This window comes from Triturus cristatus, chromosome 6 (assembly GCF_964204655.1).
Source record: "Triturus cristatus chromosome 6, aTriCri1.1, whole genome shotgun sequence".
In the NCBI taxonomy this organism is placed as follows: Eukaryota; Metazoa; Chordata; class Amphibia; order Caudata; family Salamandridae; genus Triturus; species Triturus cristatus.
In genome coordinates this window covers 193,040,435-193,067,098 of record NC_140589.1, presented here as the reverse complement: position 1 = coordinate 193,067,098, position 26,664 = coordinate 193,040,435, and the positions used below count along the sequence as shown (strand labels likewise).

At 44.2% G+C, this 26,664-nt stretch overlaps 1 protein-coding gene across 2 annotated transcripts in view; it reads left to right on the top strand.

The window, feature by feature from the left end:
* The window catches only part of LOC146816622 (cytochrome P450 2K4-like), a 312,169-nt gene extending 289,690 nt beyond the window's left edge, over nucleotides 1-22,479 (top strand). The window contains exon 9 of one of the 2 annotated variants that reach the window (XM_085610496.1): nucleotides 22,038-22,479. In XM_085610496.1, coding sequence (XP_085466622.1) covers nucleotides 22,038-22,195 — 158 coding nt within the window. In that variant the 3' untranslated portion in view covers nucleotides 22,196-22,479. The remainder of the gene's footprint in view (nucleotides 1-22,037) is intronic. The other variant, XM_085610497.1, reaches the window with a different exon arrangement.
* The last annotated feature ends 4,185 nt before the right edge of the window (nucleotides 22,480-26,664 follow it).

The following is a 26,664-nucleotide window of genomic DNA, read 5'->3' as shown; positions in this document are numbered from 1 at the left end:
GGCAGTATGGCCATCACCCTCTCCTCCCAGGGATGGTAGTGTACGGGTCTGCGGGACGGCCCTCCTCCAGTGACGTTGGCCTGGTTGTGTTCATCCGTCATCTTGGCTCGGACCCTCCTCCGCAGATCGTACCACCTGGCTTGGCATTCCTGCTTGTTCCTTCTGGTGTCCGCAACAGCATTCACAGCATCGACGATGGTCTGCCACATGGCTGTTTTTGCTGATATGCTGGTCTGTCTGACCAATGTTCCAAAGAGGTGTGGCTCGACTCTGAGGATTTCATCGACAAGGACCTCCAACTCTCGGCTAGTGAACTTTGGATTCTTGTTAGTGGGCATGGTGAGGGGTGTGGGTGTGGATGGTGGGGGTGTGTGTGTGTGGATGGTTGTGGGTGTGTGGGTGTGGTTGTGCAGGTGTGTGTGTGAATGTGATGAGGGGGTGTTTGTGAAGGTGTGTGTGTGAAGGTTTGCAAGTGTAAGGTGTGGTAAAGCTTCTAGTATGGTGCTGTAGGTTGTCTGTGGGGTCTGGCAGCAGTGAGTCTGTTGCAAAGGCTCATGGTTTGTGTGTGTTGGCCCTTTTTATTGGTCCATTGGTGGGTGTGGCTGTGTTTGAACTTTGGGTGGGTGTGTTATAAGGAGTGGTGGTGTTTTGGGCCTCTGTTTGTTTTTGGCAGTTGCAGGTCAGTGAATGTGTTGTTTTAGTGGTTGTTGGACATGTTTAGTGGCTTTGTGCCATTCGAATGGTGTATTCTTGTGTCGTTTTGGTTTGTCCTGGTTTTGTACGTGCGTTTTTAGAGTGTGTACGGTGTGTACATGGGCCATTTTGTTGTACAGTGCTGTCCTTGTGTGTGGTGTGGTACGACTCGTACATGCGGTTGTGATGTTGGGGCCTGGGGTGCGCTCCGTACTTAGAATGTTGTGGTGGGGGTACGCTCCATGCATACGCGGGTGGGGGTACGACTCTAACGTACATGGGTGTAGATACACGGGGGTATGACACGAACGTAGAGGGGGGTAGGACACGTACAGGGGTGTACATACATGGGGGTACGACATGTACACGGGTGTACATACACGGGGGGTACGACACGTACAGGGGTGTACATACACGGGGGTACGACACGTACAGGGGTGTACATACAGGGGGGGTACGACACGTACATGGGTGTACATACACGGGGGGTACGACACGTACACGGGTGTACATACAGGGGGGGGTACGACACGTACACGGGTGTACATACACGGGGGGTACGACACGTACACGGGTGTACATACACGGGGGTATGTACACCCGTGTACGTGTCGTACCCCCCGTGTATGTACACCCGTGTACGTGTCGTACCCCCCCCTGTATGTACACCCGTGTACGTGTCGTACCCCCCCTGTATGTACACCCCTGTACGTGTCGTACCCCCCATGTATGTACACAGGGGTGTACATACATGGGGGGTACGACACGTACACGGGTGTACATACACGGGGGTATGACACGTACAGGGGTGTACATACAGGAGGGGTACGACACGTACACGGGTGTACATACACGGGGGTACGACACGTACAGGGGTGTACATACAGGGGGGGTACGACACGTACACGGGTTTACATACAGGGGGTACGACACGTACACGGGTGTACATACGGGGGTACGACACGTACACGGGTGTACATACACGGGGGTACGACACGTACACGGGTGTACATACACGGGGGTACGACACGTACAGGGGTGTACATACAGGGGGGGTACGACACGTACACGGGTGTACATACATGGGGGTACGACACGGGTGTACATACAGGGGGGGTGCGACACGTACACGGGTGTACATACACGGGGGGGTACGACACGTACACGGGTGTACATACACGGGGGGGTACGACACGTACAAGGGTGTACATACGGGGGGGTACGACACGTACACGGGTGTACATACAGGGGGGGTATGACACGTACACGGGTGTATATACACGGGGGATACGACACGTACACGGGTGTACATACACGGGGGTACGACACGTACACGGCTGTCCATACCCGGTGGGACAACACGAACGTACACAGGTGTAAATATGGGGGAGGTACGACACGAACGTACACAGGGGGGGACGACACGTACACGGGTGTACATACACGGGTGGGGGTGTACATACACGGGGGTACGACTCGAATGTACGGGGGCTGGGGGGAGTGTTGGGCACGTATGCGGGCACATGTCTCCATGGTTGCTATGGGAGTTCGGTGCGGACGGTGTTTTTTCCATACGGTTGTAACATCGGACGCACGGGATGGATCGTGATTCCGCGGTCGGACTTCACTTTTCACATTTGTACGGTAAATCGTCCGAGGACGTGTCGGACACATTTTCCGACCCGAGGACGTGTGGGGAATAATTCCCAATGCGATTCGTATGGTCTTTTTCCCATGCGAATCGTAATTGGCAGTTTGCACGGCACTTGTACGATTCGTACGGTAAAAAGACCGGATACGAGTCGTACGGGCTATTTTTTTACCGGATCGTGATCGGCACCTAAGTGTGTCACATTAATGGAAAACAAAATAGTAAAAGTGAACAGATGGGAGAATGAAGATTTGTAATGTTGAAGCAAAGAGAGAACCAGAAGAATGGTCACTGACATGTTATGAAAATATTTGGAAACATAAAAAATAGTTCAGTTAATGGATATCAACAAATGCTGTCAAATGAACTTACATTAGCTTTAGGAACATCTAACATGTAACTAAATGAGTCAAGCGTAAATTGGATTAAATGTAGGTTGAAGTAGAGATCTCTGGACTAGTGGTCGATATTTAATTTTTAAAAATGGCCTGCAGATTTTAGACCAACACTCTCAAATCTGAAGTAAGTTTTAAATTATCTCACCCACATACAATATGTATGGGAGATATTAATTTATATTTCATCCTGGCTCGAATAAAATCAAATTAAGAAATGTGGATGCGCTAACCAGGAACTAGTCTGATACAAAAGCTACAAAGGTTTCTGATGCAATAGAGAGATTAAGTCAGAGGTAGGTTCCTGCTGGTTTCTTAGAATTTGACAACACATTGTGAGCAGAAACCAGCACTTTAATTCTTTCAATGAGCTCTTCCTCTGGACAGTGTGGTTCCATGAACTATAGGCGGCATTATGTATGTTTTTAACAGAGAGATTAAGAATGCCTCCACGCTTAACTGCACTGGGCACTGCTGTGCACTGGGGACAATGAGGAATACATTTACGACCAACAACCTATGCATTCTATCATGTCCTCTTTCAGCATCTAACAGCACATACGAGAGAAGCCAGACAAATACCTGATTCACTGCTGAATAAAACATCATGAATGCTGCCTTAAACTCAACGAGAATCTTGATCTGGAGATGACTTGTTCCATGGTGGCAAACGATGGCCCCTTGATTTCACCTCAAACACAGTAGATTTGAGGCCTACATTACAACCTTGATGCTTATATCCCTATAATATTTCTACTCGTCTAGTAGACCAAGCCACAAATTACTCCTGAAAAAAACGACAGCAAATTCATAAGACCTGGCAAGTTACGAGCCAATCCCCAACCTGCTTCACCACAACAAAATCCTAGAGAAAAAGGTGACAGACAAATATTTCGAGCACATCCATCTACACATTGATATGCAATCAGGCTTCAACCTGACATGGGTATCAACCTATATTTTCTAAAACATCATGGATAAAGGAAGTAAACTGTCCTGATGTTCCATGACCTCCTTGCAGTCTTGTAAATCAAATGTTTTTTTCGGAATAAATTCAATAAATGAACAAGGATTTACAGCTTATTAAACCAAAAGTGACATATGGTCCTCTATCTCTCAACCCTGCAATTCAACACTTACATGTTTCCGGTGTCACTCATAAAATAGTGTCCTCTAGTACAATTCCAGTCAGATCTTATGACAGTAAAACCCGCATCTACAGAAGCTCCACTGGCTCCCAGTGGTGAAAAGAATTAAATTCAAGGTCATGACGTTGGCATACCAGGCCCTTAACGGTAAATCACTGGTTACCTGAAGGAAAGACTGTGTCTCTATAAGCAAAACCGCGCGCTGCGTTCAAACTCTCAGAACTTGCTGCGCTCCACACGCTTTGCGAAAACACGTCTGGGCGGCAGAGCTTTCACAGTTGGTGCAGCTTTGCTGTGAAATGCCCTACCAGGTTCTCTGCGGCAGGCGAACACAGAAACCTGTTTTAGAAAAGCTTTAAAGACGTGGCTCTTCAGGGCAGATTAACATGGATTGTTATGAGCATTACTTCTCTGGCCGTAATCTACCTGCTGCTTCAGCGCCGGGACACCCCTGTTTGGGGTAGCTGTCACGCTTTATAAGCCTCAGTATTATTATTATTATTATTCACTGAATGGCGAATCTAGGAGTCCGACACACTTCATAGAAACAACAGGTTCTAGTGGATGATGCATAGAGCATCCTGTTACAATATTGAAAAGATCAAGCAGCAGTTATGAAATTTAGTAGCAAATACCATGGCAATCTTATTTTTGATTGGCCATAACTATATTGTCCCCAACCACTCATCCCCCCCACACACACACAATGGAAGAAATATAGGTATCATCAACAACAAAGAGAAGTTATTTGTTTATCAAGTGATCACTGTAGTCATTGATGTAAATCCAAAATTGTCCATACTTATGAATTCTGATAGAAATTAAACATTGAATGATTTTGATGGGAGCTCTACTGATGGGCCAGCTGTGCTATTTTAACATAGTATACATAGATATTCCTAAACATTTTCATTCATAGAGAGATTACTAAGACCACAAAACCATGTATACAGTCTACATTTGAATCTATGGAAAGGAGAATCTGCAAAACCTGCTTGCTTTAAATCTCTCATCTGGCACCCATTAGAGTCAGAAAACACTTTCAACTTTTCTTGTAAAAGTTGAATTACAACAAATGTTCTAGTTGCCTATGAAATCCAGCTCCACAGTACATCCCAGCCTCGAAACTCTACTCAGCCATCTTGCATCGTATTTAACTACATGGCTTCAAGTGATGGACACACAGAGGTAGACCATTGAGCATTCGTAACCCTTCATCTTGGTCTTGAAATGTTCTGCATCGCACTATCAAAGCAATGCGACAGACTTCTCACAAACGTGCTATCCAAGCAGGCATTTGTGATGATGACGTTCAATACAGTGGTAATGATATAGGAAAAGAGGATCGGGCCAAGACAACCACTATGTGGTCAGACCGGCCAGTCTCAATGCTTGTCATATGTGCTACAGTTTCGTTTTCACTCACCTTTGTGACTTGTATGTGGTTTATACAATTTCTAAGTAAGATAATTGAAAGTGCAACCCCTATTTAAGCATGTATTGCAGCTACAAGATCCATCAGGCACTTGTTAGCCCCGATAGCCTTAGGGCTCTCTTCCCCACAACGTTTTGCCTACCTCTTCCATTTTTCTGACCTTGTTTTTGCTGCAGTTAGGACTCTGGACAGTTTACCACTGCTAAACAGTGCTAAAGTGCTTGTGCTCCCTTTCCTAAATATGATAATTTTGGCTCATTCCCAATTGGCATATTTAACTCACATTTAAGTCCCTAGCAAAATGCACTACATGTACCAGGGCCTCTAAATTAAATGCTACTAGTGGGTCTGCAGCACTCATTGTGCCACCCATTTAGTATCTCCCTAACCATGGCTCAGGCCTCTCACTGCAGAACGTGTATGTGCAGTCTACAATGCCATTTCTACTTGGCAAGGTAGGTCTATTGGTAGGACTAAACCATCCCTTTTTATACATATGTGTCACCCATGAGGTAGGCCCTGGATAACCCAGAGGGCAGGGTGCAATGTATTTAAGTGGTTGGACATGTAAATTCAAGTTTTACATGTCCTGGTAGTGAAAAACTCTCAAATTCATTTTTCACTACTAAAAGTCCTATCTCTCTCATAGGCTAACATGGGGATTACCTTATTACTTCTTTTAAGTGTTATTCCCATACATGAAGACATAGGGCCCGATCCACAAAGGTAAAGTTAGACATCTGATCTATGACTTTGGGAATTCACAAAGGGCATTTACGAGTACTATCTTTATGTCCACACTTGGGCCAGATCGCCGCCCCAAGTGCAGATATAAAGTTGGTATTCATAAATGCCCTTTGCAAATTCCCAAATTCATAAACTTAGACGTTTGTTCTCTCCTGCCCTACTTTGCCAACATTTCTGACAAAATACTGAATACCCAACTGAACAACCACAGCAGTCTCAATAATCTATTCCATCCCTCGCAATATGGCTTCAGAGCCGCCCATTCCACGAAGTCAGCTCTACTTCTCGCTACGGATACTCTGCGTAAGTGTGCCAATGAAGGCCACACTGCTGCACTGGTCCTGCTGGACCTAACTGCAGCTTTGACACTGTCTCCCATAATGTGCTCCTCCAGAGACCAAGTATCAGTGGGATTGAGGATTCGACCTTGCGTTGGCTGACCTCCTTTCTCTGTGCTCGCAGCTTCCAAGTTGCACAGCATCCTCATATGTCTAAAAACAACCCACTTATTGAGCCCTACCCTCTTCAATCTGTACAGGGATTGTAGAAAATACAAAGTTACCATTGTATCTTATGCAGATGACACGCAACTGATAGTCACTCCATCGCAATACTTGGAGGAAGCGGCCAACCAGTTCTCCTGTTGCTTATGAAAGCTCATCGCCTGGATGACCAGCAACTGCCTTAAATTGAATGGCGAAGGCCCCCTCTACCTGGTCCTTGTCATGGTGGCCTCAGACCTTGGGCCCAACCCCGTCCCCCAAGGAGGAAACTAAAAATCTCATAGTTTGGTTTGATCCCAAACTCTCCTACGAGACTCAAATCAAGAAGGTTGTTGGGAAATGCTTCGGGACTCTTAAATTCCTAAGAAAGACCCTAAACTTACTTCCCCTATTGGCTAGGAAAACTCTAGTGCACACCCTTGTCACATACCAGTTGGACTACGCCAATATCCTGTACTTTATGAGTAATGAAAAATGCCTGAAAAAACTGCAATGCATTCAGAATGCGGCTGCAAGTTTGGACCTTAATCTTCCTTAAATAGCCTCATCTGCCAGAGCCCTGGATACCCTCCACTGGCTGCCAGTGGAAAAAAGGATCTTCTTCAAAGCAATGTGCTACTGCCACAAATTTTTGCAGAGAAGAGGTCCTAGCTATCTTCACGCCATGTTAACTCCATGTAATTCCGTTCGCAATTTGAGGTCGGCAGAAGCACATTTGGTCAAAGTGCCTAAAGTTCAAAGGGCCAGAATGGGGGCACGCTCTTTTGTTGATTTGGCAGCCAAAAAGTGGAACTCCTTACCATTCAGTCTGAGAGCATCTTCCGTTAAGGCTGAAAATCCTAGCTTTTCTACCTCTAATCTGAGTCTCTCTTCTGTGCCTTTGCTTTGGTTCATTTTTGGACTCTTCTGGTTTTTCTGTTCTCTTTTCGGGGGAATGGATCTTAGCGCGGGGACACACTGTTGGGAGTAACCTGCGCTCTATAAAAAGAATTATTATTATTTATTATTATTTTGTTCAACATTTAAAACTTAACATCTAACTTTACCTTTGTGAATCGGGAGCATAGACTTTTCAAATTTGGTGTTTCTGGAATCTCAATTTAAAATCTCAGTTTATGGGAAATTTCGATTTTAAATTGTAATTCTGAAAATGCCACTTTTCGAAAGTTAATAGAACTACACAGGGTTTGGCCGATAACCAGTAAGTCTAGGCCCTAATCATCAGTAAAATAACACAAATGTCAACACTGATATCTTTTCATATAGTCATTCACTCATTAGATCGCACACACGTTAATTATCCACAGCTATTTATTTCTATTTCATATATTTCTTTTTTCTTTAGATCAACACTTTCTTCAAGAGAATCATTTCAAAACTCAATTTCCAAACATAATTTAAAAAAAACATATCAATACACAAGGAAGAAATAAAAAACACCACAATCACAATTATACACAAAACTATATTGAAACGGCCTAGGTTCTGTTGTTCCGACAAAAATGATGACAATTTTCATGGAAAAAATGTAATAAAAAATTGGCAGAAAGAGACTACCTTAAAATATTGCTAAAACATTCTATGAAAAGAGCTTGGTGTTAGATTGTCCACTGTTTGTAGTCACATTTTGCACCAAAACGAATTGGCACATGATCGCAAATTTGGACCCATCATTTAAGACTCATTTGTTTGCTCTCAAAAAAGAGAAAAGATTAGGTGACCAACTTGTTAGAGCCACGCCTCCGAAAGCATCAGTAAAAAGTACAATGCAGCAGTTTTCTAACCTTCCACCAATACAGGCACACCACAAATGTGGTACATGTATTAACTATGATCTAACTATTGAAGGGTCAGTCTTTGCGTTCAAGAACATCCACTGGAAACATAGTATTGGACCTCCGACATCACCACTTCAGTACACTTTGGACCTGTGAAGACTCTGCCAGGAAGGAGGATTGCTGTGCTGCTGGAGGGCTGCCACTCTGCAGAACTGGGGCTTTGCTGGAGTCCTGCATTTTTTTGTTCCCCTGCAGCCTGTTCTTCTCCTGGCCCTGCATCACTTGAACCCAGAGTGAATATAAATGCTTGCTGGCTTGCCTTCTGATCTAAAGTCTCAGGGGCAAAAAACACTTCCAACTCTTGTGCTGCTGCACCTGGACGCTGAAATCTTTGAGTCTGCCCTGCCAAGTGGTGTCAACCCAGTCTTGGACCCTTGGAAGTGAGGCCTAAGGAGTTTGCTTCAACGAAACCCATTCATCCTCTCCAGAACTGATGAATCGGCACAGTGTCTCAGGGATCGGAACCAGCTCATCACCCCTGTTGCTTAACCAGAACTGCTGCTGCGTGAATCAACCCAACTCAATGCCTTCGGAACCAGCACTGCCCTACACTGCACCTGACATCTTCGCATCTTCCCTGATGACACCCTCGATGACGAAACAGAGAAGTCTGCATCACACCCCTTGTGCTCATCAGAGAAGACGCATCACAGCGGTTGTTTGGAACAGGAGCAGCGCATCACCACCATTGCTAGGATCAACTCCATTGCAGGACAGGGGAAAAGTGGTCATATTTCCTGATTCCTAAAATGAAGAACAGTGCTACATTTAGTGCTGCTATCAGTGGGCCTAGGTGAACTTTGGGAATGCATGAGAGAAGGGCAATTCTATAATCTAGTCTGTTGCGATCAAGAGACTGTACAGCTGTTTTGAGGTCTTGTTCTGGGATCAATTGTCTGACGCCCCAAAGCTGCCTAAGTTGGTGTCATGCTTCATTCTGTGAAAAAAAACTTGATCTTCATTCCCCTGCTTCCACACCCCTGAACTCACTGCCCACCCCACGCACCTGCCTCCACATGCATTTACCACCTGCTCAGAGCAGGGGTAAATGTATGCAGATAAACCCCATGTAATGGCACTTCTGTGTAGATTTACGGTGATTCCCCATCCCATGGATTTTTTCTCATAATTGCATGTTACTAGGGCGATTTAAGAGAATGATACCAGTAAATTTGTATTCAAATGTACTGTGCACTAACATTGCCCTAGTACAGTCCAACTGAAAATTAGGGCCATGGTGAGACCTCTTCACCAATATGTCCTGAATGTTTGATTTCAGGTCATGGAACTCTATTAAGTCTCAGTCAGAGACTATCACCTCTAGATTAAGTCACAATTCTCAGAGACAACAACAGGAAACCCAACAGAGGATGTTATGTTTTGTGATGTTATGCAAATTTGTAGAGTGCACCATCGCACCGGGTGATATCCTGGTGCTGAGCAGGTGTGTGAGTCTAGCCAAAAGTGAGGCCTAGTGGAACTAATCAAAAAGCCATGTCATCAACTTCTTGTGGAATTCAAGTGGTAAGGAGGAAACTGTGGTTTTATGTCTAATAGTGTGGAACACACAATGCTTCTCTCTGGTATAAAAAAAACTTGCCCTACCCTTCCCTACTTCACCACCCCCAAACTCACTGTCGCCTCACATTCCTACCTCCGCATACATTTACCACCTGCTCAGAGCAGGGGGAGATGTATGAAGATAAACGCCATGGAATGGCACTTCTGTTTAGATTTATGGTGATTACGCATTCCATGGATTATTTATTGTAATTGCATGGTACTAGGGCCATTTTAGAGAACAGTAACAATACCTTTGCTTGTAAATTTACTGTGCGATAACATTGCCTCAGTACCCACCAACTGATAATTAGGGCCACAGTAAGACCTCTTCAACAAAATGCACAGTATGACTGAATTCAGATCATGGAAGTCTATTAAGTCTCAGAAACCAGAACAGAAAATCCAACAGAGGATGTTATGTTTTGTTATGATATGCAAATTTGTAGAGTGCACTATCGCCCGGGAGTTATCCTGGCACTGAGGAGGTGTGAGCCAAACCTAGAGTTAGAGGGACTACCCAGAAAGTCAGGTCATTAACTTCTTGCGTAATTCAAAAAGTGAGGAGGAGGCTCTTATGGGCAGCTTTAGAAGCGATCTAGGATAAGGCTCGACCACCAGATCTTGTCTTCTTTATGCGAGGGATATGTGCAAGCAGGAGTCTGGATGAACGGTGGTGCCTTGAGGTTTTGTTAAAGCAGTTGCAATTGTTGAGGTATGCTGGGCTAGTGTTATCTATTGCATTAATCCAATATTTATAACCGGACTTATGAATTTGTAAAGATTAAGCAGAAATGTAGTACTTAAAAGCATAAAGCGTGAACCTGGGCTATCTGGTTGGGGTAGACTGGGTCAAATCCCAAAATTCAGGTCGACCATGATGGAGCACAGGTCAGAAGTATAGGGACCAACATTGTCCACTAAAAAGGATCTTATTGCATCGTTGGAGTGTGACAGATGAGGCAATGCATTGTCGTTCATCTCTTTGGCTGTAGGCGACTTGTCAGTTCCGAGCCGCACAAGTCAGAGATGTATCGTCATCATGACCCAAGATGTAGGTGATGCGTGGTCTTCGAGCAGCACAAGTCGAGGATGCATTGAGAACAGTCAGCAATGCAATGTCTTCGGTCCTTGCAGCAGTGGTGATAGCACAGCATTGAGGGCAATCCGCCGGTCCAAGAGGCATAATGATGATGATGCATGGGTTTAGACGAGTTGCAGCAATTTATACCTTCTTCCAAGGCCCCAGGACTGGATTGGCAACACTTGGCAGGGCAAGACTCTCAGATGGCATAGTGCACGTGCTGTAGATGAGTGGAATAAAGTCTTTTAACAGGAGGCAACCCAGCAAGTCCTTGGCGTCATTTTGGTTCTGGGCTCTAGAGATCCAAGTCCAGTCCTTCTCACATCCAGTAAAGGAGGTCAGCACGTCAGCACAGCATAGCACGAGTCCAGTAGAGTGACAGTCCTTTTAGCAGCACAGCCTGGCAAATTATCAACAGGCCTAGACGTCTACTGAGTTGATGGTGTCAGAGGTCCAGTACGTATACCCAGTTGTGCCTTTGTAGTGGGGGAGACTTCAGAGAGGCCTTTGAAGTGCATAGTGTCCTATCCCTTCCTGCCCTAGCTTCAGACTCACTACAGAGGGGGTATGCAACCCTTTGTGTGGGGACAGGGCATACCCTACACGGTGTAACTGTCAGCTCTTCCCTCCCATCCTGCCTGGGATGGCCCATTAGGATGTGGATGAGCCATCAGCCACACCTAAGCTATCTTTGTGTGCGGCTGTCTCACCCAGATGTGCATTCATAGACAGGCAGAAGGCATCAAATGGCTAGGAAAATGACATCACAACTTTCTAAAAGAGGCATTTTCAGAATTGCAATTTAAAAATCTTAGGACACTTTGTGGTCTATCCCTCCTTTGGATATCCCACCTATTAGTAGGTGGTCACAGGTAGCCCTTCAACTAAAAGCATTAACAGCTAGGTTTGGGCTAAGGACCCTTAATGGAAGGACAAAATCTGAGCTAAAATGATGTCACCTGTACAATAAAGTTGGTTATACAAGTAGAATAGATTATTTCATAGTCAAAATGAGGATGTGACCAACTATCATTAATATGACAGTAGTTGAGCAAACAGAAAGTGACCACAATCCTCTTTCTGGGTCTATGCAAACATTATGGAATAAGATCTTTTCAGACATAGGCCCTGCCACATAAACAAAGGATATTATTTTGACTAATGACAAACACCACTTAAAATGGCACCAGGTGGCTGCTCTTTCTGATACTATCTGCAGTGCATGTTGACTTCTTTGAGAGAGTAGTAGTGCACTTTTCTATCACTAATACACCTGGAAGCAATTGAACTAGAAGGAAACATTTCTGGTATGCCAAGGAATGTCACGCATTAAATGTTTTTCTGGTTAAAACAATCAAATCTAAGAACATGGCTCAAATGTCCATACTTAGGAAAGCCTTTAAGATGCCCACCTTTATAGCTAAGCAAAATTGGGACATCTAGAGGTGAATAGCCATAAAGGATGCATCTTTTGCTAAAGATTGTTCTAAATTCTGGTCATTGGTTGCCTGTGGTTCAGCTATGAATGCACTGGATGTCTCTGTGAACATCGCTCCTGCAAAATGAGAAGACTATTTTAGTCAATTGTATTCTGTTTATTCTACTAACTTAGCTCAGGAACAGCATCCTGTTCCATCCATCTGGAGCAGTCCCTGTTCAACTCAAATATTTGCACTCTCTGATGTTGCCCAATCACTCTGTGCTGTCACGCGTGTCAGGGTCCCTGATGTCCTAGCTGACTTGTTTCTAACTGATCAGGAAGCCTGGTCTAGTTACATCCTCTTAATCGCTAAAGCTATTGTAGCAGGACCCCAATTCCTGATTCCTGGAAGGGTGCTATTATTGTACCAATATATAAAAAGGAAGCCTGATCCTTAGTGAGCAACTATAGGCCAATCAGCCTAATAGATACCTAGAGAAAGATTTTTGCTGATGTGTTCTGGGGAAAATCCAGGATTGGATGCCGTTAGATCATGACATCCTTATCCTATTTCAAGCTGGATTTCGCTGGAAAATTTCCACCATAGACCAAGTTTTTTGGTTTATGTTGTTATACCGGATAACAGTCACAATTGGCAACGGAAAACTTTATATTGCCTTTCTAGACTTTAAGTCAGCTTTTGACTTAGTAGCTTGGACCAGTCTATGGAAGGCTCTCTTGGACATGGCAATGCCTCTCAATGATCTTTCATTAGTTATATGCCTACACAAGGGTAACTATGCCCATGTCAGGTGGGGAGAACAAGCTCAGTTGACAGATAGGATACCTGTAACTATGAATTTGGGCCTCAACTGCGTACTGGCACCCACCTTATTCTCTCCCTGACCCAGGTAGGCACGGATGCTGTACTCTTGGCAAAAACTATAGTACCTATTCTTTTATTCACACACAATACTTTGTTGATCTCCAAGACACTGAGTGGTCTGCAGAAACTCTTGACTACATTGACGAGGTCATGCGATCTGGCGATGTTGGCGAGCTGTACCATGTAGATGTTGAAGAGTGTCGGGCTGAGAGACGATCCTAGGGGAATGCCGAAGATGATCTTGGTGTCCTTAGAGCGGAATGGGGGAGGCGGACACTCTGGGTTCTGCCGGTGAGGAAGGAGGTGGTCCAGTCCAGTGCTCTGTCATGGATCCCTGCGTTGTAGAGGTGTGTGCGGAGGGTGTGGTGGCAGACGGTGTCGAAGGCGGCCAAGAGGTCCAGGAGGATGAGGGCCGCAGTTTCACCGTTGTCCATCATGGCCCTGATGTCGTCAGTTGCGGGGATGAGGGCTGTTTCGGTGCTGTGGTTGCTGCTTAAGCCGGATTGGGATGGGTCCAGGATGTTGTTCTTTTCGAGGAAGGAGGTCAGTTGCCTGTTGACGATTTTCTCGATGACTTTTGCTTGGAAAGGGAGGAGGGAGATGGGCCGGAGGTTTTTGAGGTCCTTGGAGTCAGCTTTCGGTTTCTTGAGAAGGGCGTTGATCTCGGCGTGCTTCCAGCTCTCCGGGAAGGTGGTGGTCTCGAAGGAGCTGTTGATGATTTTGCGGAGATGGGGTGCGATGGTGGAGCTTCCTTTGTTGAAGATGTGGTGCGGGCAGGGGTCGGATGGTGAACCGGAGTGGATGGTGTTCATGGTTTTGATGGTGTCTTCGTCATTGACGTGGTCCAGGAGAGCAGGGGAGGCCTGGTTGCTGAGGCTGTCGTGGATGTCTGCGATCTTGCGGTGGAAGAAGGTGGCTAGGGAGTCGCAGAGGTCCTGTGATGGCAGGATGTCGTTGGAGTTGGAGCTGGGGTTGGAGAGTTCCTTCAAGATGTTGAAGAGCTCTTTGCTGTTGTGTGCGTTGTTGTCAATGCGCTCTTTGAAGGATGTCCTTTTGGCGGTACGGATTAGTTGGTGGTGTCTGCGGATGGCATTCTTGTAGGCTGTGTGGCTGTCTGGTGTCTGTTTGTTGTGCCACTTCTTCTCGAGCCTACGGCAGGCCTGCTTGGATGCCTGGAGGTCGGCGGTGAGCCAGATGGCTTTCTGTTGGAGTGTCTGTGCGAGGGTTTCTTGATCGGGGCGAGAGTGTTGGTACAGTCGTCGATCCATTGCTTGAGGTTGAGGGCGGCGGAGTCAGTGTCTGTAGTGTCCGTTGGTGGGTTTCGGGCGAGGGTGGTGACTAGCTGGTCTTCGGTGACTTTGCTCCAGCTGCGGTGGGGGGCCGGTTGTGTGCGGTGATGTGTTGTCGGCTTCTCTAAGGTGAAGTGGACACAAGGTGGTCGGTCCAGTGGAGTTCGGTGGTGTAGCTGAAGGTGACGTAGTTGCTGGCTGAGAAGATGGGGTCGAGTGTGTGTCTGGCAGAGTGGGTGGGAGTCAGCCGCGGCCCATGGAGGGAGTTCCGTTTTATTTATTTAATCGTTTACTTACCTGCAATTATCCATATTCCGGTTTTTAGAACCCCCCACTCTGCTCCTCCCCCGCCCCGCCTTACCGCCCCACGGAACTCCCTCCACTTGCCGCGGCTGGTGGGAGTAGTGATGCGCTGTTTGAGTCCGAGGTTGGCAAGGTTGTCAAGCATGGTGGTGGAGTTGCTGTCATTGGTGTTCTCGAGGTGGAAGTCCAGGTCTCCGAAGAGGATGTAGTCCGTGGATGCAAGGGCGTGCGCACTGACGGGGACCGGGTGGTCTGTAGATGAGGGTTCCTCTGAGGGTGATGTTGGGGTTGGTGTGGATCTGGAAGTGCAGGTGTTTGGCGGTGATAAGCGTGTCGTTGGTGTTGGTCGGGATTCTGAGGGTGTTTCTGTGGACGATGGTGATTCCTCCTCCTGTTCCGTTGGTGTGGTCCTTACGGGTGATCTTGTAGCTGTCAGGGATGGCTATAGTGATGTCGGGTGCCGAGGGGGGGTTCATCCAGGTCTCCGTCAGGAAGGCGACGTCTGGGGAAGTGGAGTCGAGTAGGTCCCAGAGGTTCGATGGTGTGTTTGCGGATGGAGTGGGTTTTGAGTAGAAGGCATCGGAAGCTGTTGCGACTTACCCCAGTGGGTATGGTGGTGGTTTGGAGGCTGGTGTAGCAGCAGTTCTGGCAGGAGAAGGGTCCAGGGGTCCACTTCGGGGTGGAGGGTGCTGGTGTTGTGGCGGCGTCAGGTGTCGTGGCATTCGCGGGGCCAGGGGGTCTGGCACTGGGCGCAGTCCAGGCGCAGACAGGCACAGACGGGCTTGCCTTAGGCACGCCTTCGGTGCGCACAGCGGCCGCACTGATATGGGGAAGTGGGAGGGAGGAGCGGCTGGGAGGCAGGAGGACAAATGGGCAAGCAGGAAGGTGGGGCTGCAGGGGAAGCAGCGGTGGAAAAAACGGGTGGGAAAACAGGGGCACAGAGAGAAAGGGCACCAGCGGGGGCAAGGTGAGGGGCACAGAAGGCAAGGCAATGGGGACAAAAGGAGCAAAACAGGAGACAACAATCAACGAATTGCAAATTACAGTGAAACGCAATTCACGGGGGCACGGAGAGAAAAGGGCACCAGCGGGGGCAAGGTGAGGGGCACAGAAGGCAAGGCAAGGGGGACAAAAGGAGCAAAACAAGAGACAACAAATCAGCAAATGGCAAATTACAGTGAAACACAACTCAGGCAGAGGGGCCCAGAGCCTACGGCGGTGGCAGAGAGCAGAGGGACACAGTCACACAGGTGGTGCTGTGCGGCATGGGGGAGTGACCTACCTGAATCAGGTATGCACCTGATATTCTAGCATTCTTTAGAAACACCACCATATCTTTTCTGAAGGGGGACCAAATACTGAGAGCGAGTCCTTCTCTGCACATAGCGACATAGAAACTACTAGTCTATTGTTTGAGTACAATAGGGAAATATAATCCACCCAGTCCTTTTTCGGAATTTGGGATAGGCAGAGCCTTCTGCCTTGAATCGCAATACTCCGCAATCAGACTCCAGTGCTTCCTTGAGTCTCTGGTCCTTGCAGCTGCTCTCAGACAGAGTGACTTGGAATCATAATCCCTACTCCGATAATCAGCTATACATAGGCTTCTTACTCCTTTAAGTCTGTTAATTTCCTGCTGGGGACCCATGGTAAACTGCAAATGCTGTTTTTGTATTAATTGATTTATTTCTGGGTTTAATATTTTCAAAGTGGAAAAGCCCTGTTTAGACCGGGGGGGCAGCAGAACTTAATTTACAAATCTCTTCCATTTGGGCCTCCAAAAAATGGATAAGGTTGTTAGGAATGCAACCCAACTGGTCTGCATGAAGCCCCTTAATTTTCAAGCTGGCCGCGGACATTTTTTGTAGGTCCAAAAGGATTGGCCATTTGATTTGTTAAAAGCGGCCATGTCTGAACCAAAGTTCCTTGTGTCCAATTTGTGTAATTTAAAATCTACTGACACAATCTCACTAAAGTATGGCCACTCATTACCAATGGGAGAACATAACAGTTTTCACAGACCCCAAACATTTGGTGTGAAACAACCACATAGTCTAAAAGACTCTGGGTGGTAGGGAAATGAAATGTAAAAGGAGATGCTTCATCTGCAGGCATTCTTCCATTTAATATGATCAGGTACAGTCTTCTTAGGATCTCGAGAAAGGGAGAACCATCTTTTGTCTTTTTTTATATTTTCTGGGAGTAGGATCTCTGGTATAGACCATATTTCTTCTTTAATAGGGGTAGCATAAATTTCAGAAGCAGAATTAGAGACTTTATTGTTTAAGTCTGCCATGATTTTTACATAAGGACACTCTTCCCTGATAGCTATATCATAAACCAATGAAAAAGATACATTCACCAAATGGTCACAATGTCTCAAAGATGGGATAAACATTTTAGCCAAAAGTAAAAAAGATGGATAACCATTGTCTCTCAAACATGCCAACTTCAAGCACAGGCATAGATTTGATCGATGATTCAAATTAATTGAATTCTTATGCAGAATGCCCCCCCCCCCCCAGTGTGACCTTTTTCAAACTGGAAAACACAAAATACCCACTACAGCCAAATGCTTTACAAGCCCAGGTTTTTTGCAGACACATAATTTGACGGTTCAGTTTTCTGAAAATTCAAATTTTCCTAATTTTGACCCAGGCCAGACATATTCCATGACAGTGGTAGCCCACCCTTGCTACCTCAAGAGTTAATTCCTTTCCGCTATGTGCTGAACGGTGTTCAAGCTCCTGGCAACTAAATTTACTGGGCCAAGTCATCTTCCATACCAGATGCCCAGAGATAAACTGCCAGGCCCGACATAGTGTTTATAATTTGTCCCCTTTGATCTAGATGGACCACAATATCTTTGGGATTATCCAGTAAGGAATCGGAGTCAGGGCCCAACGCATCCAACACCATGGATTTCGAGGCCCTTAGGCCGTTCGAATACTTTTTTACATGCGGAGAAGGAAATTGCCCATGTTTTATAACAGGTATAACGTCAATCTCAATCTCAATCTCAAGCTTAAAACAATGCTCATTATTCTGCATAACCAAGTTTGCAACAATCAGGGAGCCAAAGGTGACCCAACAATAGGGAGAAATTTCAGATGAAAAAATCTTCACATTTAAAAGGTCCCTACTCGATATCAATTTTAAGGTCTAAATCTCAAAGAGGAAGATAAGAACAAAACCTCTATTTACCTGAGACGATTCATTATCAAATAACCAAGTAAAGTCCAGGATGGGGGATGAAATATTCTGCACCTCACTGGTGTTGTTTATCGCATCCCTCCAGGGATCCATAAGGGAGCTTTGGTGACTAAATAATGAAGTTGGACATTGTAATCAGCAGATGTAGGTTTATTGGTTCAACCCTTTCCAGCTTCCCAGCAGCAACTGCCATGAAAGGGAATGTTGCAAACAAGATCCTTCTGCATTCCACATTCCAAGGTTCACCAACCTGGAATGCGGAATGCATCACATCACAACATATTTCCCTTTCGTTCATAAAATATAAGAAAAACAAAGAAACAAATACACTAATAAAAACAATATCAGGAAATAGGAAAACTCAGATAGAAAAATACAATAGAACAGAAAAAACAACACTAGGAACAAGTAAACATCACAAAATCTAAGTGGCCTGTTGACAGACCTCAGGCTCCTACGATGTCCCACAAGGGAAACATCTTTACCCGATGCATTTTGCATGTAAACACCAGTCGTGCTCAAACCACTTTGATCCTGACCAGACAACTTTGAGCTTAACCATTTGTCAAGTATTTTACTTTTGCTATCACAAACATGTTCATTCTCAACTACGTTCTCAACTTTGTGCACCTGCTTTTATTCCACCATTCATGATCTTTGACGCGAACAGCATTCTTGGACACTGCATCCACCCACTCAGGATCTTTGAATTTCAACTTCCCTTTCACAACATGAGTAGGAACCTTGATCCGTACCCAATCTCCCACGCTGATACATGTAGTCTTTCCTGTAACTCTATGCTTGTTGTCATAATACTCTTTCATTCTGCTCTGGTAAAACTCAACTTTTGGACGTATGATTTTGTCCACAGAACACTCTTTCTCAGTTTTAGTTTGAGAACTCCTCAACCATGCGGGACACAACTTTGATGTGGGTACCTGCCCTCTCACCAATTCAAAAGGACTTTTACCAGTCACAGCGTTGAGAGTCGAGTGATGTGACCACAACATGCTCTTAATTGCTTCGTGAACAGCAACTACATTCTGAACAGACCATTGGATGCACTCAACCAAAGTACGATTAATTTTTCCCTCTAAACCATTAGCTTGTGGATGGTACAAAGCAATTTGTTTATGTTCAATGGCATTCTTCTCCAGAAATTCCTTCATTTCTTTGGAAACAAACTGCACTCCGTTGTCCGACACAATTTCTTTGGGACACCCTTCCCTAAGGAAAGGTTTATTGAAAATCCTTAAAACTACAGCAGTGTTGGGTTCCTCCAGAAATTCTACTTCCCACCACTTACTGTAATAATCAACAATAAGAAGTGCAAATATGTACCTGCGTGGTAACACATTGAATGGCCTTATGAAATCTACAGCAATCTTAGACCACAGCCATTCAGGTAACACACACGGTTGGAAAGGGAGAGTGGTAAGCTTGATACTCTTGTCGCTGTTGGCACAAATAACACATGCTTCTATTTTGGTAATTTTGTCAGTGTCCATTGCTGGCCACCGATAATGCTCCCTAATCTTCCTCTTAGTCATAGTCTTTTCGAGATGCCCCTCATGTCCATTTTTAATAATCCCTTGTCTCAAACCAAATGGAGGAACAAACCTGTCTCCTCTGATGAGTATTCCATTCTTTTGAACATGTAATTCATCTGGGTTTTTAACATACACTTGCATCCTCACAGGCAACGTTGGTTCTCTTGGCCATCCTTCAATAACATATCTCTTCACCATCAGTAGATCTTCATCCAATTCCTGTTGGGTTTCTCCAGAAATTCTACTTCCAGTAGTGTATCACATCACAAAAGAAACCCTATTTTTGTCACTAAAGGCTTTATCTCCTTCAACAGACTGTGGTACAAGAACATCAGGGGCACCACCCACCAGGTTTCTCTTAAACAAAGAATGAGCCCCATTTGATCCTTAATGGACTCCCCATGAGTGGTGCTTGCCTCTTGGGTGCCCCCCTCCAATTTACTAGCTGCCCTATCCCTGATCACTGGCTGGGCCCTGGGGACCTCACCTCCCAATCCCCTTTCACCTCCCGATTGAGCAGCCAACTCATTAAGTAAGGGAGATTGTATTTCCTGAGGGGGCGGAGGCGACAAATCCAGAGAAGACAACACCACCCCAAAACACTCAGCCCTCCCTACTGGTGCCATATACGATGTGGGGACCACATTAGAAGCACCCCTATCGGAGGGAGGGTTGGTAGCTCCCTACTCCCACATTCTCTGTATATTACACTGCTTGTTGGAGCACCTTAGGAAGTGCAATCTAATAGCTTTCCATTATGTCATTAATTGCACTTTTCACAATTTAAATGGTGGGCAACTCAGCTTTTAGACTACACTCATGATTTTAACAACTTTTTATCTTTTATTGTTTTAACTGGTTTGTTATATTTATATTTATTTTGTTTGTGGTTGTACTTTTAAGGCCCTAGTGCCAAAATAAAGTTTTGGAAACCAAAACTAAAAGTATTCAGTGACAGGCACCTAATGGCTACAGAAAGAAAATTGCAATTTTCTAAAAATGTCATTTTCAGAATTACAATGTAAAATCTAACTTCACCATGAGTTAGGATTTGAAATTGTGATTACAGAGACACCAAACGTGAGGGTCCCATCTCTTCCCAATTGAAAATTAAACTTATAGGATATAATAAGGTAATCCCAATGTTAACCTATGAGAGATGGACCTGGCAGAAGTTAAAAATGAGTTTAAGAGGTTTTCACTACTGGGACATGCAAAACTTAAACTACATGTCCTACTTTTCAAATATATTGCACCCTTGGGCTGTCCAGGGACTACCTCAGGGGTGACTTATATGTATATTTAAAGGGAAGGTATGAAAATGGCAAGAGGGTTAACTTGACAAGTCGGCATGGCAGTTTAAAACTGCACTTACAGGCTCTAAAGTGCCAGACCTGAGATATCTTTAAAGGTCTACAGAAGTGGGTGTCACAATTGGTGCTGCAGGCTCAGGAGTAGCATTTAATTTACAGGCCCTGGGCACATGTAGTGCACTTTACTTGGGACTTATAAATAAACTAAATATGCCTATTGTGGATAAACCAGTGTTACCATGTTTTAAGCAGAGAGCACATGCATTTTTGCACTCATTAGCTGTGGTAAAGTGCCCAGAGTTCTAAAGCATAAAAAAAGAAGTCGGCAAAAACAGGAGATCTGGTGGCAAAAAGTCAGTGAAAACCACGCAAAGAATCGCAGGTGTAAGACCCGTGATCACTATATTGAATCTTTGTGCACTTATCTCTGATTGAAAATCTATTTGGTCCTTTTAAAGGGGCGAGGCCAGGCGAATTTAAGGAAACCAATGCCTTGCCTCTATGGATCTTTCCTGACAAGAGATCTGAGCATACAGAATGAATGTGCCATCCTGCAAATTAAACTTCCTATTTTGTGTTCAGCAGATGATTTATGCAAAGGTTTCAATTTTTACTAAGCATATCATTACATAAATAATGTTTTACTCATTTGATAATGTCACTTTTTTGTAAATATGATACCAACTTGGCTTCCTTGATTTGATAAAAGGTCTTAGCTCTCAAGGAATTATTCATAGTAAAAGGACTCCACCATACATCTATGTAAATTTGAAAGTCAGTCCTAGAGCATAGCCAGAGGCCGGGACAGTTCAAACAAACTGGGAAAACACTACAGACAGGTACTCATTCATGTAAAATATAAAACCATCAGCAAGCAGGTGTAAACACAGCAGAATCAACATAATGCATTTTTGGGGAATTGAAGCAAGGTGACTGAAATCATGAAAAAAGTGCCAGACTTCTACTAACTCACAATGGTTCATTACTTTCATTTGTAATTGTGTTACAGGTCAAAGAGTCTGCATTGGTGAAAGCCTTGCCAAGATGAAGTTGTTCATTTTCTTCACAAGCCTGATGCAGAGGTTCAGTATCCGTCTGCCTCCTGGTGTAACTCACATCGACCTCACCCCTGCTGTTGGGTTTACTTCACGGCCATTTCCTTATTAGATCTGTGCGCTGCCTCGGGCATGAAATGCTGCAAAAATGAGAGCTGAATCTTCAGAACATACATTGAAAGACTCATCCGCCTTCATCATTTTCTCCATAAATAATTCACTCACAGTTAAAAAGGCATCCCACTCAGTCACTGATTTCCGCATTTGGATAAGGCATCGCATACAAATGACTTACATATTCACCTTATCTTGCGAATATATAAATGATGGGAGAGCTAACGGTACCTGTTGACTAATAGAGGTTGTCTCAATTAAGAAATTGTTTTATTTTTAAACCATGCTAATTGAGTGCTAAATACAGAATTATAATACTTAAACATGTGTGAGTGTCTTCCGTGCAGCCACTCTGCTGACATACACATCACAACACTATAATCAACCACACAATGCTGAGGTCTCAGACAGTAGTGACTGATTCCTGGATAAAGATGCAATTTTAAGTCAGCATGAGGCATACTGGATTCATAAAAGTGTGATTATAGGCAAGTGTGGCTAATGTTTACTTAATTTATATATCTCTCAGGATCTAAGTGTGATAGTTATACTCCTGAAATTCCAGAACACATACAATACATAAGGCAGACCACAGGTTGTTGGTATTCAAAGGATCCTCACCTTTCTTTTTAGTTCAAATCCAAACACCAAACTAGATCAAGTTCACACATCATTTTTTTCAGAATTCCTTAAGACAAGGCATTGTTATAGGTAATCAGATTCATATTTACGTTCCCTCAGGCAAAGCTCAGACAGTCAACTAAATTCAGTGTTGCTGTGTGTACAATTCTTTAAACAGCACTTCAATATGCAACATATCAGAATCACTTATTTACAAAGAAAAGCAACCATGGAACCTCAAGGCACGGTCTCTGCTTAGGGGAACTGTGACTAAACCCTGCCATACCTCTAAGAACTGTCCATCTGTGGGCAACCCAGGATTTGAGCCAGAAGGTCTGGACCACTAGCAGTCCAGTCCCCACTCCAGCTATCCCCACACCCACCCAAACAATAAGCAATAGCATAGGGGTAACTTCAAGTCACCGTCTTTGCTCAGGACACTCTTTACTAAACTCTACCACACCCGAATAACCTGTCCATCCATGGCCAACCCCTGGTAGGGCCAGAAGGATTGGACCGCCTATAGGCCAGTTGTCCCTTCACCCAGCCTCACACCCAACGAAACCTATCATAGCGAGGGCAGACTTTAATAAACATATCATGCCGTTGGATGGTAGTGTTGGATTTTTTTCCATTTGCTTCCACAACTATTCCAAAGCCTTTTCGAAAACAGGTCTCGGGTAGTTGGGATTTTGCCAGCCTTGTTGTGGTCCGCTTTTAGTGGCAGTGAGGACATAAAAGGGCACTAGTTGTGCAACTCAGGATTGTAAGCACATTGCCCCTTTCTGTTAACAGATGTCACCCAGATAGACCACTCCACTGGGAGCTGCGCCTTTTGGAAAAGGTGGGAAATGGGACAAAGATGCAAAAGGGAGCCTGCCCACAATACACAGGCTTAATACAACTACCCCCCCGTAGGACTTGTGGCACGCTTCAGCTTGTCGCTAGGTGCTCATTCCAGTACCCTTAAAATTCTTATACTGGCTGAAGTCAGAGTACTTTCTGTATCACAATTACTAGATTTGCAGGAACACGGAACCCCTGATGATTTTATACCTGAATTTATTTAGGTGAGGAAATCCGTTTTTCCAAACAGTGTTAGGGAAAAACATACTATGAAGGTGAAAAAAGCAGTGGAGCAGAAGAAATGTAATCAAGCATCTCATAATTACCAGTCTCCATTGTATTGATATGTGAATGTGCAAAGTTATGATAGGATATGATAGCAGGTATTATAAAGTGAACTGTTACTCAAATTCAAAAAAATTCAAAATCAGCTTTATTCGGTGCAATACAAGTCACCATAAAAGCAACATTGATTGATAAAAAATATGATACAGTACATTCATCACTTGTTCAACTTAACATTTTAAAAGGTACATTTAAAATATCTTCACCAAGATAAAAAACTCAGTTCGTGAAAAAAAGGCCACAAGGCACTATTCATATACACATGGACTACTACTTTCCATCACACATTTTCCATTGTTAATACATAGGAGAAGAATAGCCTACAATTCCTAAAGTGCAAATGCTAGGGCTAGAATATAAATTAATAAAAACCATTGACGACATAAAAGGCAATAATTTCTAAATACAGTTAAAATGGTTTCTATTAAAAAATACAGCATTTCTTAACTTGGCCCTAATTTGACCCTGGATGTCCCCTGGTATTTCTTAATTTGAGTGCAGCTTGTAAAAAAACTTGTAATACTAGCCAAGGTTAATGGGTCTTCTGCCCTTTGTAAGTACAGCAGGGCAACCTTGGCTTGTCTAAATTTGCCATTTTTTAAAAGTCTTATTAAATAACGACGTCTGGGAAAAGAGTAAAAAGGGCATAACAATACAAAATGAAGGGTGTCCTGCGGAGATTTATTATCGCAGCCGCAGGCACCTTTCTGCTCAACTCTAGTGGTATATCCCGATGGGTCCGCTAAAATATGATGAATGAGGTTGAGCCTAAAACGAGTGAACAAGAACCTGATCTGTCCATTATATATTAAACCAAGATATGGTTCCATGGCAACTACTGTCTTGGTCCTACAGTAGGTACTAGCTAGAGGCTTTCTGCCCTCAGTGTTAATTCTTTGCTCTCCAGCTTTTTCCAGGAGCAAATCTTTAATCCTATTCTTGTCTTGAGGTATTATGGTGGATGGATTAGTAAAAAGGTCTGTGCAACCTATACCTTCGAATGATGTTTTTACATATCTCAACCATGGTATGCACATCCCTTTATCCCTGGTCAAGCAGTCTGCTATAATTTGCCGTCCTAATTCTGCATCCGTATTGGACCATGTCCTAATCCAAGCCATGGCAGGTCTAGTCTGGATTAAATCCTCAATATATGGTCTCCCTAATTCGGCATGGGTGATAAAAGCCGACGAGCTCTGAGGAATTTTAAGGATCTTACGAAAGAATTTATTTTCCTCAACCTGTATTTGTTTAGTCCCAGCAAATCCCTATACTTCTGCTCCATACATTATTTTGGTACAACAGACGGAGCCATAGAGGTGCATGACCTGCTCAGGTGACCAACGACCCAGCCTCCTTCCATGGCTCATAATTACTCCTGTTGAAGAAATCAATTTTATGCTCCGTTCTTCCGTTAAAAATCTAAAATTTAAAAGCCCGTCAAATAAAAGACCCAGATAAGAGAAAGTTTTCACTTCTTCTAAGTTATGTGACCCTATGTGGTAAGTGAATTTTCTACATGGTTTAGCTCCCGCTAACAATACATATGATTTTGATAGGTTAGCTGACAAATCTAGGGTATTCATAAAATCAACAAAACCGTCTATTAGACTCTGCAGACCTTTCGGCGTACGTGCCAAAAGAACCGCATCATCTGCGTACAATAACACTGGAACCGGGCGGTGACCTACCATTGGAGTGTCTGCGTTCAGAGTACACAATGATTTTTCTAATTCGTTAATGTACAAGGAAAATAAGAATGGGGCCAATATACAGCCCTGTCTTACTCCACTTGTACAACGAAAAGGTCCTGTTGTATCCCCGGCCATGTTATATCGTACCTTTGCGGAGGTTTTCCAGTGTAATGCTCTCAGGATATTTATAAGTTCTGTGTCAATTCCCAATCTTGTCATAAGTGCCCATAACTTATCTCTATTTACGCGATCGAATGCCACCGAAAGATCCATGAACCCCAGGTATATCGATTGTTCACTGGCTATGGTATATTTTGCCACCAGTAAGTAGAGGTTCAGGCATTGATCCGTAGTTGATCTGCCTGTCCTGAAACCATATTGGAAGTCAGAAATTATATGGTGTTCCTCGGCCCAGTCCAATAGGCGGTTTAAAATCATTCTACCTAAAACTTTTGCTGTCACGTCAATCAACGATATAGGGCGATAGCACTGTGGGTCGTCTTTTTTACCTTTTTTAAAAATGGGTACTATTATTGCTGTGGACCAAGAGCGTGGCATACCCACTTTAATGGCCTCATTAATTACACTAGTCAGAATTGGTGCCCAAAATTCTACCTTATATAAAAACAAATCCGGTGGTATACCGTCTGGGCCAGGTGCCTTATTTTGTGTAAGCCCCAGAATTCCAATTTTAACTTCACCAATAGTAAATTCGATCTCTGCCCTCCATGGGCACAAGTCCTCTTCCACAAGAGAGTTTGCGGATGAAAAATTATACAGACTTTTGAAATGAGTTGACCACTGCTCGGGGAGGATGGTTGTGCCAATTACTGGCGCTGCGACATCCTGGAAACAGGGATTATTTATAATTTTCCAGAAAGTACCCTGATCTCGTTTTTCCGCGGCTTCCCTTAAAGTTTCCCATGTGTGTGACTGTAAGGCAAGTCTTCTACATTTTACA